This window comes from Plectropomus leopardus, chromosome 5, assembly GCF_008729295.1.
Source record: "Plectropomus leopardus isolate mb chromosome 5, YSFRI_Pleo_2.0, whole genome shotgun sequence".
NCBI classification, from domain to species: Eukaryota; Metazoa; Chordata; class Actinopteri; order Perciformes; family Serranidae; genus Plectropomus; species Plectropomus leopardus.
Genome location: NC_056467.1, coordinates 3,018,219 through 3,032,034, shown reverse-complemented (window position 1 = coordinate 3,032,034; position 13,816 = coordinate 3,018,219). Strand labels below are relative to the sequence as shown.

General features: G+C 38.5%; 1 protein-coding gene across 1 annotated transcript in view; it reads left to right on the top strand.

Annotated features, from left to right (window-relative positions):
• The first annotated feature begins 5,094 nt into the window (after positions 1-5,094).
• Positions 5,095-13,816, top strand: part of phldb1b (pleckstrin homology-like domain, family B, member 1b) — a 157,148-nt gene continuing 148,426 nt past the window's right edge. The window contains 1 exon segment of the mRNA XM_042486315.1: positions 5,095-5,156. Within this exon segment, the coding sequence (XP_042342249.1) occupies positions 5,130-5,156 (27 nt within the window). The 5' untranslated portion in view covers positions 5,095-5,129.

Here is a 13,816-nt window from a genome sequence, read left to right as displayed (position 1 = left end):
TTCTGAGCATTTTATGATTTTGGATCCACGCAGGTGGAGATTTATTAAGCGGGGAAGAAGATTTAAGAATGACATGAATTTATTTGTATTTTAATGGTAATAAGAATTGAAGTGATTACAGTTTATTAGATATTGAATATGACATAGCAAAGCAGCAGTCTTTGAGTCAGAGATGGTCCATGACAGTTTTTGGCTGACGGGGCCTTCCATATACATAAACCCCCACAATTTTTTTTTGTTAACCCTTTGTGTGCTGTTTTCAGGTGCCTTTTGCAAGTATTTAAACCCTTGAGCCCTGAGCATTGGGGAAAAATGTGGGGTAAAAGGCAATGAGCAACTGTGTAATAAATGTTCCACATATTGCAAGAAAGTGCTAGATTTAGAAAGTTATTTTTTAAAAGTTTGAAAAAAAAATCATAAAGGAAAGAACAAAAAAATGGGGAAAAACTATGTTTATAACTACGTATTTAAACTTATGTTAAACTTTATGTTACTTAAATGTGTTTCCAGGTCTTTTTTTTTTTTTTTATTTTAACTTTCCTTTATTTCTTTACTTTTTTTTGTTTGTTTTGCTAATTAATTTTCAGGTAAATGTCTTTTTGTTGTAATGTTGTTTTTTATTTTACTAATTTCTTGCTCATTTTTGTTAATTCCTTCTTTTGTTGCTCATTGCCTTCTCATGTTTTTGACAGAAATAAAGACACTTTGCTCTGGTTTAAAAATCCAAGTAAAACATTATTGCAAGAACTGAATTGAAATTTGAGGAGTTTCATTTTGTTGTTATGACTCATCTTGTCTGGTCATGTTTGCAACCATTACAAACATATCTCCAGGTCATTTATTTATTTAACTTTCTTTTTTTGTTTTGTTTTGTTATTTTTCAGGTAATTTTCTTTTGTTTTGTTTTTTTATTCCCTGCTAATTTTTGGCGATTTCTTCTTTGTTGCTTGTTGCCTTCTCATGTTTTTGACTAAAATAAGGCCAATTGGCTCTGGTTTTAAAGGGTCAACCATCCCAGAAAAAAAAATCTTGCAAGAACTGAGTTGAAATTTGAGGTGTTTCATATTGTTGTGTCTTCTGTGATGACTAACCACGTCAACTTTCAGCCCTCAAACTGTCTCATCCTGTCCTCATGTTAGATATCATTCATTAGCGTGAACTGTGAGGGTCACTGAGGCCAGACTAAACATGGAGCAGTGAGACACACGGGTTGTATTTACATGCATGACTCATCTCCGAGCTTTATTGTACCGCTGAAGTACAGGCGCCTCTGGTGAATCACAGTCGTTCCCAACCTTTTCTGTTTGCAGCCCTCTTAAATCCAGCATTACAACTCCATGTGACCAGCTGGATAAATCCATAGACTGTATATAAAGATGTATATTTCTTTATATACAGACTATGGATAAATCAAACACTTGTGAGCGATTCACTCTGGAAGTGTAATAGCGAATGTTTTACATTATGCAATAAATCACACATTTACTCCACTGCCATGCTCGTGGCTGCACAGCAGAGTTTAGAGATAACTGCTAATAACGACCTTTAGAGGGAATAATGTTTACCATGTGCACCATCATTTTGAATAATGTGTTATATTATCATTATTATTATTATCATTTAACATTTGTTAAATAGGGCTTTACTCAAACCCCAGCTGAGGATGATGGGAATGCCATTAGTTTGCCGGTATTTGCTTGGACATATAAACTGTATAAAAAAGATTTAATTAACATTGTCAACGTGACGTCACCCAGTGGTTTGTGGGTAATTGTTTTGAGGCCATATATTTGGTGTTTGGCCAAAAAGTGACCACAAATGGACGAAAGGGTGGAGCTGTAGTTGAGTGACGTGTGGATCCAATTGGGGACGATATCCGCAGGAAGTCTGTCACTCAAACACTCAAAAGGGCCAAGACCTTAATCAGGGTTCCCGTGAATCCTTAAAAAGTCTTAAAAGGCATTGGATCTATTAATCTCAAACTAAGGCCTTGATTGGCATTAAAATGTATCAGATCAATCTTTCAAAAGTCTCAAAAAAATGCTCAGACATTAGACGTAGGATTTTTTATTTTATTTGTTTTCTGACATTGTAATGAAAGAAAGCTTAAAATATAGGTAACATTAAAAATAATAATATTTTACAGAATTCCTCTTGCATTGACATCCCCAAAGAGTCATGTTTTATGTTACAATAAATATTTGAAAAATACATTTTCCACCTAACCTACAGTAATTAATGTAGGTACATGTTTTTTGCCTTCAATATTGGTTTCCGTAAAATTTGCCTTTAATTTATTTCCAAGTGGCATTAAAAGTCATAAAAAGGCTTAAATCCCACTTATTTTAAGTAATTGGAACCCCATTAATTATGAATATCTTTAAGCCTTAATAAACTTCAAACGGGTGAGTTTATTTCTGCTGTAAAGCTAAACATTTTAATGTGGAGGTGTACAGGGATTGGCTCGTTGTTGGAGTCAGCCTCAGGTGGCCATTACAGGAACTGCAGTTTTTGGCCTTTTACTGGCTTCATTTTTCAATTTTTTAAAGAAAAAAAGGGTCTGTAATCTTGAATGCTGATTTGAAAACGTTCTTCCTTTGTTCTCATGTAACACTGTGGGAGCGTTTTGTAAAAAACAAGTCTAAAATTCTAAAAAAAATCCTTAAAATGTTGCAGTTATAATTATGCATCTTAGTCACCATTTAGCCTTATAGTGACAGTTTTTAAAATGATAAACATCCTTAAAACATTTGTTGACTAAAATGTTCTCTTTTAAACATTATTGCAACTTCTGGGAACATTCCTCAGACTGCGCATGCGCTGGTCTCAGAATAAAGTTAGGATGAGCCCATGACTGACAGGGGGTCCGAAAAATATAAAAACATTAGGATAAAAAAAGAACATTATTAATATGACATATTAAACAGGACGTTTTATTTAAAACATGTTTACTAATACACGCGGTTTCTTTTTCCTTTCTTGTTTTGGGAAAAAAGGGTAAACATCCAGAGAGTTTTGCCTCTTCCCCCCTGTATTTTCATGAAATGGTTCGGTCCAAACCCTAAACCTGGCGCGAGCGTTAGTCATTTCTGGCGTTAGCTACGTGCTAACGGAGCATAAAGAGGAGTGTTGTCGGCGTTGAGCCTGTTTGTCAGCTTCTTAAAGAAAAGTTTGGCTACCAGAAATGAGAATAAAGAGGAGAGAAGTCACCCAGCTCTTCACAAAAAAAGGTGGGTCACAGAGAGTTGTGGAAATTAACCGGTTAAGTCCACACTGAAAAATAGGTTTGCTCCCCCAAAAGTTAGCTAACATCAGATCATTCTGTTTACATTTTGCTCCACTTTTAACTGCCGTTTATTCAGTGTAGCCAAACTTTCAGCAAGTTATTTTATATTAAATCAGCTGTCGCTGTCTTGTATTAGGTCAGAGTACAGAAATCCTCAGCGGCCTGGTCTCCACCTGTCCATGACCCGGACCTGCCCTCACCTGAGGAGAGGTGAGCAGCACTGTCCAATCACATGTCAGCTGATAGTAACTCAAATTTTGGTTATAATGTTATTTCCAGTGGTGGGAGATGTACTCAGACTTTTTCCTTAAGTAAAGGTAGAAATACCGGAGTCTAAAAATACTACATTTCAAGAAAAACTCCTGGATTATCATGAGCTCTTTAGGTTATGATAGTGTCATATGATTGTCTCTTCATGTTAATGTAATCTGTCAGTGTAGATACTTTATATCAGGAGTGGGTAACCTCTTCGGTATGAGGTGCCACGTTAAAAATGACCTTGCCAATCAGTGTGCCATAATAAATAGTTAATTGTTCCTCAAATACTTCATTAAAACTTTGGCTATGTTGTTTGAGGCATTGGTTTTATGGTTGCCGGTTTAACGATTGCCGAACATGGTTTGTCATTCAGAAACAAGCTTTCAGCAAGTGGGATGCTAAATACTGTTTTTTTTTTCATATCAACTGTCCAATGCACTGTAGTGGAGTAATAAGTGCATGCATTTAAAGTCATTTTAAGCTTTTAATAGGTCAATTTGGTCCCAGAGGTGTAGTTATAGTATTGTAGGGCCCAGTGAGATATATTTTCATGGGCAAAACATCCCTGGCCTACTGGGTAGATTAGTAGTATAATACTTAATACATCAATAAATAAATGATTATATATAAATATATTTTATTTGACATTTACATTATCTTTAATATATTGTTTGCAAAAGAATAAATCTGAAAAAGTTTGCAAATATTGCTCTAAATGTAATTAAAAAGGGACTTTGATACATCCACACCTTTTTTAAATTATGTTTTAGAGCTAAATGTGGAGAAATGTTTCTGTTTCTTTCAGAGTGCACAACTTTTAAATCCGCGCCTCATACACTTGGTCTCATTTTGTGTCACTACATTAACATTTTCACCTTTAGTAAATGTTCTCAAATCTTGATAAAACTCCAGATTATAATAATTTTACATTGCAGTGGCCATCCCCACCACTGACATGGAGTCTTTTATTTTAGAAATCCTTGCGGTGTAAATGTTGTGTAGCTGCAGAGTGAGGTTTATATTTTCGTACAGATGGATTGTGAGAGAGAGGAACAGCCATGAAGATGAGGCGAGTCAGATGTTGGGCTGAGACGCCGCGGCCCGACAGATGGGTGAATGCTGGGACATGAGCGTTGTGAGGGGGTGGGAGGGCTTTAAAGGGTCAGAGGGGGCGAGTTCAAGAGAGCTTAGCAGCACCCATATTTGGACTGTAGGGTGTTGTTAGAGGAGGGGGGTGTTAATAGCAGCCCTCCAGTCATAAAAAGAGGGTGTGTCTGTTTTCCAAATGAATGAGCAGGCTGATTAGCCTTGTGAAAGGGTCTCAGAGGGGGAGAGGGAGAGGGGAGAGCAGGGTGACACTGGAGCAGACACTGTTGTTTCTGGCACGTTAAACACAGTCGGCAGGCGGACACCTCACACCGCAGAGCACACAGTCACTGAGTTTGGATGTTTTGACTGGATTTGGATTCAGAGGATCGACGTGTTGGAATTTTGTGGAAGGTTTTCAGTGAATGGAGTGTAGAGTTGGAAAAGTTTGGTGAAGTTTGGCTCATTTTTGTTGCGGTGAACTCACCTGGAGTCGAGGATGATGCTCAAGAAAGTGCGATTTAAGGTAGGAAAACGCTCCTTACTGTGAGTCACAGTCGAGCTCGTCATGTTGTTGTGGATGGACTCTGTTGTGGTGACAAAGCGACTAGACGCTTGTGTTAGACACAGTCAGTCCACACCATCATCATATATGACAAACACTGTTGTTTCTAATGGAATCCTGTTTAGAGTAATAATTCAACTTTAAACTGAGAGACTTTTAACCTGTTTAGGCCTAACTTAATTATTTTACCAAGAAAAATGTCCCTCAAAGTTTGTTATCCAATACTCTGTTACAAAACTAATATGTGACATGTTCACAGAGAAAACTTAAGCTTTAGATTACACAGCAGTGATCCAACAAATGCCGAACACTCAGTACGTTTACATGCACAGTTAAGTGGAGTTACAGTCATAGCTTTATTAGGCCGTTTAACTGGACTACTACTACTACTACTACTACTGCTACTACTACTACTGCTACTACTAATACTACTACTACTAATAATAATAATAACAGATAGGACTTTTGTAGTGCTTTTCTAGGTACTCAAAGATGCTTAAGATGAAATACAAAAAGCAAAAATAGAGAAGTACAAAATACTGAAAAAATAACTTAGAACAGATAAAAGAGCAGAATATAACTTGTCCCAGTATACAAACACCAGGGGAGAATCGATTTATTGACAGAAGTATGTCCGAGTCCGCCACAGTAGCTGGCCATATGCCCTCTTGACCGTGGTTCTGGTTGACCTTTTTGCACCACAGACCAAACAAGTTAGCGAGCAGCAGACGGGTTGCGTGTGGAACGGTGAAACATGGATAACTCTCTGGCGCTGTACATTTTGTATGTATTCTTGGCTTTACTTGGTTTCTTCATCTTGCTTTGTTTTCTTCTCGTATACGTCTTTTTTTTCAAATATTTTATGAATTTATGCTGTTTGACTTCTGGGTCAAAGCCCAGTGTGGGGACTATGGAGCATGCTCAGAACGTATAGGACAGTTCAGGTCCAGTTGAGGCGTAAATCGACCTTTTAACACACGATCTGAATGTGTTAGTCCGACTTGAGAAATTCCACTTAGTCCACGCAATATTTTCCACTTTTTCCAACATCACGTAAAGACTGGCTGTCTGCTCCTTCCTGGTTAAATCCTTTGGCTCACAGGAAGTAATGTGTTTTACTTTATTTGGAAGAAACTCATGCCATTGTGACTCAAACACCATCTCAGACATGCTGGGCTGATGTGCCAAACCAACCCAAACCAACCCAAGAAAAGTGGAAAAGTGGTATTTGAGTGTTATGTGACCCCTGTAAAGCATAAAGGACAAACACAGCCTAACATCAGGGATAAAATACAAGTAAATGCAGATTACCAGTCTAACCTTCTCTGTATCCAGTTTAACCGTGGTGAATAACTCTTAATCCACCTGTAATGCATATGCTTTGTGTCCCTCTGCTTTTAAGAAACCCAGTCTCAGACTGTGTCTGAACAAAGCCATGTTGGCTCGTCAGCAGCAGTTCAAAGGGAGAAGCTGCTTCCCTGTGTGTGTGTGTGTGTGTGTGTGTGTGTGTGTGTGTGTGTGTGTGTGTGTGTGTGTGTGTGTGTGTGTGTGTGTGTGTGTGTGTGTGTGGTGACACTGAGGTGATAATTAGAGAACAGGGAGCAGAACAGGAGTATCTGCAGCTACAGCACTGATTTAAATACTAAAGATTTACCGTTGTCACTAATGCAGGTATGAGCAGACAACTCCTATTATCTGACATTTATTATTATATATTATATATATTATATATATTAAGCCCATGTGTCTGCCTTTATCATCACTTTGCACACCTTTGAATCTTAACTTCTTTAGGTCTTTCAGGCGCTCCATTAATCCACCATTATTAACAAATTAACAGTAAAAGTTACCTTAAAAAGTGCCTTAGAGACATTGAGGGAAATAATAAGATTAACCCTGAAAAAACCTGGATCGACATGTCTTTTCGTGTAGTACATTCATATGATTTTCACAAGTATTTAAACTTCTAAACCTCTGGAAAAAGGTAATAAGCAACTTGGCAAGAAGTGTCCTGCAAATTGCATCCAAACGTTTCCGTCAATGCTGATCGGAGTCAGATGCAATAAATACCTTTGACCACTACCGATTGTTACCGTTCCCAAAAAAGTCAGATGTTACCAGGTCTTAATGTTTTTGTTGTTATTGTTGGTGGTGTTTTTTTGCAGTGGGAAAGGGGCTTAAGACTTGACCTGGTTTCCGGTAGAAAGTAAAGTGATGATTTTCTATCCACTGTGATCTCTGCAGGAAATAAACAGACTGCTGGGTCACAGCAGGGAGGCGTGAGAGTCGGGGGATTCATTACTGTTAAAGCTGTAGTTTGGTAACTTTGATGAGAAGTAACTTTTTGTCATATTCTCTGACATTGTCACTACTACTTTTCGATTCGGTTGAAAGACCACCTCATGCAAGAGTAAAAAGTTTGCGGTTTGCACAGTTACACACACTTACATCAACTGTGACTAAAAGTTATAAAGCCGTAACTGTCACAGCTGGCATGAGTCACGATGGCGTACAGTGAGTTTAGACGCCACAGATAATGTTGTCTGATGTCATTTACATTCTCACCTGTTAGTGCCAGCTGTTCCCGCCGTGCACTGAGAGGTGACACTTTTCTCGAGCAGTGTGTCACAGAGAGAGTGAGGAAGAGGGGCAAAAAAAAAAAAAAAAGTGAGAGTAAAAGAGAGTAAATAAACAAAGCAGCTTAAGAGAGAAGTGAAGGCTTTTCAGTAGCTCTTTAGTTATGTTAGTAATAAAATATGTAAGAAAATAGTATTAATGATAACACTGTGATTTGTCGAATACAGTGATACATAGTGAGATGCAGATTCCCAGTGGTGGAAGAAGTATTTAGATCCTTTACTTAGGTAAAAGTACTTCTACCACACTGTGAAAATACTTCAGTGCAAGTTAAAGTCCTGCATTTAAAACCTTGATGAAGTAAAAGTTTGTAAGTATTAGCAAAATTTACTGAAAGTATGAAAGTACTGATATGGCAGTAAAATGTTCCCGTCAGTGTTTTCCCATTCGCCTGTTGTTTTGGATTAATATTGCTGCTTTTTTAATGTGTATGAGTTAAGGATGTGCTCATTTTTGCTCCTTTGTATACTGTTGGGTGGCTTAATCTACAGCAATGCATTATGGTCTATAAGATCATCCTATGTATGTAGCACGGCTGTCCCGTGAGAAGGTATCTCTAAAAAGTCAGAAAAACAGCCCTGTTTTCAGCTTTGTGACGATATATTTTCCAGCTGATCTGACAGAGTTTTAGCTTAAGAAGGAGGAGGATACATAAAGGAGTACTTTATCATTCAGTTAAACATTTGAAATCATCATATTTGGAGGTACATGGTTTTCACCGGGGGAGAAGGGGAGGAAAAACTGTAATCTGAAATGTACCTAAAGCTGTCAGATTAAGTACAATATTTGTCTCGAGATTTTGTCAAGAAAAGTTGCATTAAGTGGAAATACTCAAGTACAAGCATCCCAGTTCAGTATTTGTGTAAATGTACTTAGTAACATTCCCCTACTGGGAATTCACCATCAGATGTGCACCTCTGTACTCAGATGAGATGATGAACAGTAAATTCGGCATACATACTGGCACAACTGGCTGAGCTTTACATCGTTACATCTGGCAAAGGTGACTTATTAAAGCTATGATACATGTATTTGTAGCATTACACAGATATTGGAGCATCATGAAGGCCTATTTATAACCATGGAGGCCTGGTTTACACTTTTCTATATCCTTCATAAAGGCCCCAAAAAACATAAAAGAATTGTGCAACAGTGCTTTCTTTATTAAGAGTAGAGCAGAAAGACAGACAGGATATTGGTTGAATTCTGTATCCATATGTGGAATTTCCTGTGTGAGCGTTCAAACGGCCGTGGCTCAGCTGACCGTCAACCTGTGCTCAGCAGCTTTTTGTTTGCTCCTCTGCTCACACTGTCCCGCCACATTCTGCCCGACACCCTGTCCCCGACACCCAGCTTCAGTTCACTTTATAAAATAAGGATCACCTCAGATGTTCATGACTTTTTAACTTGTTGCCAAACTTGAGCACAGATCCATCTTTTGTGGAGTTCAAGTGTCGTCTTCTAACCATCAGTTATCATGAGAGCAAACAGTTTACTAGACTGACACTGTACTGCCCCTAAAAACAATACAGGCATTTACTTACTACCAGGGTTTCCATTATTTTGTGGAAAACGTAAGTAATATTTTCAAAATTTCGATTAAATCTGATTGTGAGGTGACTGCTTTTCCACTGAGTGATGTTGTCTTCCAGTAACCATGGCGATGGATGTTCATAACATCAGCAGGTTTATTTCTATTGCAGTGCACAGTTTTTTTTTTTGTATCACAAAACTGTAGCTTTTTTAAATTAGCAACTTACATGCAAATATTTGCAGTATATATATATATATATATATATATATATATATATATATATAATATATATGTTTGTATATAGGCCAGAGGGGCCAGAGCTTGAAAACAGATTAAAGAAATTGAAATATATTAGAAATATTAAACAACAAAAGTAAAAACCGTAAAAGCGCATAAAAAGGATAAAACATTTTTAAGAAATAACTACAATATTAGATAAAAATAAATAGAAGGTGGAATAAGTTAAAAGCTGGAGCACAGAAATGGGTCTGGAGCTGCTTCTTAAAACTATCTGCAGAGGCTGCTTCTCTTATTTGTATGGGCAGTCTGTTCATTGATGCATAAAACATAACGCTGCTTCACCGTAATTTTTCGTAATTCACTTTTGGTACATTAAGCAGGTCAGCACCGGAGGACCTGAGAGATCGGGTGGGAACCTATTCAGATAAGCAGTCAGACAGGTAGTTAATCAGTACTGAAATGCGGTAAAAGAAGCAGAGGTAGGACCACACATCTGTAATTGGCTTCCATCATGTTTAATTTGGGTCCAGCTGCTTCTCGGCGTCTGATTTCTCCCGTCAGCGGTGATGCAGATCATATGAGCAGCACTAGATGGCACTAGTGCTCTGCTGTTTCCCCGCTCTCTCCCTCTCAGACAGCAGAAAGAAACGCCGCCTGAAGCTAAACTCTCAGTAATCCCTCCAAACAGCAGCACTCCCAGACTCTCGTCTCCATAAACCACTGCCGGCCATTGTCACAAACGGGAACAACATTTCGGCATTGAAAGATGGAGCATGACATGAAGATTGACATGGGAGTTATTGTAGGAATCCTCAGTCACTCGGCGATAGTGTCGTTCAATACAACATTTCTCTGGTGGCACATTGTAGGGCCCACAACAGAGCCGCAGCTTCCGACAGTATGGCCCCGGGCTCCAGGGGCAACATGTGGGAGTCTGATCCACCACCCATCAACTGCAAACACATCCTGCCAAAATGAGAAGAAAAAATGATGACCCATTTCCTTCAAATCTTTACATTCCTCCCCCTCTGCCGGCCCTGAATCGCTTGGTAATTGAATTTCCATCCCGCGCAGATACGTCCAAGCTTTTTGTTCCCTGAGTGAGATACTCCAATCATCTCAGAGGATCAAGTCAGCGCCCATCGAGGCCTTTGATGTTCATAATGAGCGCTTCCCTCAGCTCAGCCCCGCAGCGCTGTACTGTATGTTTCTATAAAGGCGTTAGGATTTGAATGGGTGCGTGGGTGCTGGTGTGGTGCAGGGGAGGAGGGGAGCAGAACCAAATATGCTTTTCATTAAAGATGAAAGGAGAGAGAGCTTTTACTGTCTCTGACGTCTGTTTATGCTAAGTGTGAGGGTGTGTGTGTGTGTGTGTGTGTGTGTTCACATAAAAGAGAAATTTGCCTTTGACCCCCAGTGATTTGGTTTCACCTGGAGGCTCGTCCGTGCAGTGTGACTGCAACTGCATGTCTGCTGCCTTTTTACTGCATCCATAACAAGGATGTGAGGCTCAGTGCCATGTCATCGCTCCATCCACACAGATATTTAACAGGAAAGACAACCTTCTGTGCACGTTTCTTGGTAGATTCACAGTCCAATAATAACCCTTTCAAACATATGCAAATTGGCTTGTTTTCTTAAACAAGCAAATTTATAAGACATGACCCAAAAATTAGCAAGAAATTAGTAGAAAAGAAAAGAAAAAAAGAAAAACTAACTAAACATAATTTTAATAAATAATTAAGAGAATTATGTATATTTAGTTTTCTGGATATTTTCCCCTTGTTTTTGGTAGTATCTCATTATCTCCCCACACTGATTGTCAGATTAATTCCTTGTCACCTTTTAATTGTTTTTTACAGATAATTTGACATTTCTTGCCAAGTTGCTTATTATGTTTTTGCCGTTTTTGGAAAGAAATCAACCATTTCTTTTAGGTTTCAAAGGTTTTAATGCAAGCAAAAGGTGTCTGAACAAGCAGAAAAATAATTGAAAATATGAAAAACAAAGGAACAATCAATCAAACAAAACCAAGAAAATTACCCAGTGAAAGTGCAAAAAATTAAGAAAATCTATTTTCCTTTTTTCTGTGGCTTAATTTTAAATATATCAAATATATATTTAAGAGAATTCTATATAGTTTTCTGGACATTTCCGCTTGTTTTTGATTAAATATAATTTTTTTTATTTTATTTTTTTATTTTTGCAGTTAGCTTGACATTTCTTGTCAGGCTGCTCATTGTGTTTTCTGCCCTTTTTTTTCTTTTGGGTTTCAAAGCTTTTAATGCTAGTAAAAGGCACCTGAATGCACCACAAGAAACCTGATATTGATCCACATGTTTAAGGTGCAGTCAGTAATTGCAATCCCACTCTACTCCCACTAGACGTTTTGTCAAACTCAGTAAAGATCTCCTTATAGTCCCATAGCTGTCCTTTCTGTGTGCGCTGAAAACAAGAAAAATCCTGTGTTCATTTATAGCCTCTCACTCTGTAAATGGGAAACTAATAAAGTGACCCAGACGCACAGCACCCGTCCAGCCAGTCAGCAGCAGGGGGCATCGGTGCTCATGCTCAGGACAGGGGAAAGACTGTGGATGTATATAGAGAGAGGCAGGAAGCAGACGGATGGTAAATGTAGCACATGCAAACGTGCTGAGTGTGCAATATCAACTATCTTTCTGCAGAATCGCTGACTCCACATTTAAAACAGCTCGAGGCGATCTTGTACATATTCAGCTCAGACAGAGAACTGTGTTACGTTTTTTTCATCCTGAGCTTCCAAGTACAAATCCAGTGATGTGATGTGTGTGTGCTCAGAGTGTGAGAGTAATGGAATACAAGTAACTGAGTTATATATTTAAAATACAAAACACTTGTAACCTTTTTAAGTTACAGTTTATATTGGTGGTATTCTTGGTGCGATTGCTTGTCTGCAAAAATGGATGACTTTACTTTATTTGTTTGGTTTTGTTTGCTTTAACAGATATTTTTAAAAAAGTGTGTGCGATTAGGGCGCCATATGGGGAGAAAATTTAGGATAATTCCAAGGGCTTATGACTGCTGGGGGTAGGATGCACATGAAGCATCCATGTTTTCACAGATATGTAAACTCTTAAGTGCAGCTTGACTGGTGCACATAGAGCTGTATGGCGGCATTTCTGTTTTTATTATCTTTTTTTTTTTTGTTTTTTTAGCAAAAAAGGTCTGATAAATGTACTGTATGCTACCAGTAAGTAGCAAACATGTTGTTGTTTTTCCCACAGAGGGGTGAGCTGACTACTAACAGCTAATACAAATGTTTAGTGAAGAAGGAATATGTACAAACTGATGTTATGGGAAGAACTGGAGGAATAAAAGTCCTTTAAGCTTGAGAACAGCCTGTCATGCATATTTGCTGAGCAGTTGAAAATGCGGGTAGGTGTTCATGGTGGGAGGTAAATTGAGAATGAGCAAGAAAGGGAGTTTTGAAAGCCTCTCAGTGGTGATTAACACTCCTATCAGCCCACACTGATATACCACAGTTATGTTCTGTGCAACTCAAAGTGTCTGCAGAGGTGATTTCCGACCAGCTGCTGTAACTGACATCAGAGTTTGAAGACGTCTCATTCAGTTCGGTTGGGATGTTTTTTCTCTGTAGCAGTGCAGCTGTGTGATTTAGGCCAACATATGATGAGTGTACTTCATATAAATCATGATAAATCCCATCCAGCCGTACAGGAATGTTAGGCATGTGCAGTTTGTCGTATCATTCAAAATGAAGCTTTTCCACACCGGGATATGCAGGCTTGTGCTGAACAATAGAAACACACAGATACACGCTGTGGTTTCAGCTGGAATTTGGGCTCAGTGATATCACAGTGGAGACGCTGGTTCGATGACCAGTTTGGCCAGAGAGGAACCAGCAGCTATTCAGATGACAGTCTGCTGTGGTTCTGCTAACCTCAGCTGTACCAGAGACTTTGAAAAACAGAGACACAGCTTTACTTTTCCATGTAAAAAAAACGGTCTGACAGAATGATTTCATTTCTGTGCAGCATAACTCTGCATTACAGCAAACATCACTCAGACATCATTCTCTGGTACACTGTGGCTGTAAATATCCGTATTTGTGCGACCTTAGTCTGGACATTTGTTTTCTTTTTATGATGACTTGTTCTCGTGTAGAGCCAACATAGTGGTCTGTAGGCGGGTTTCCATTGAACCTCAAATT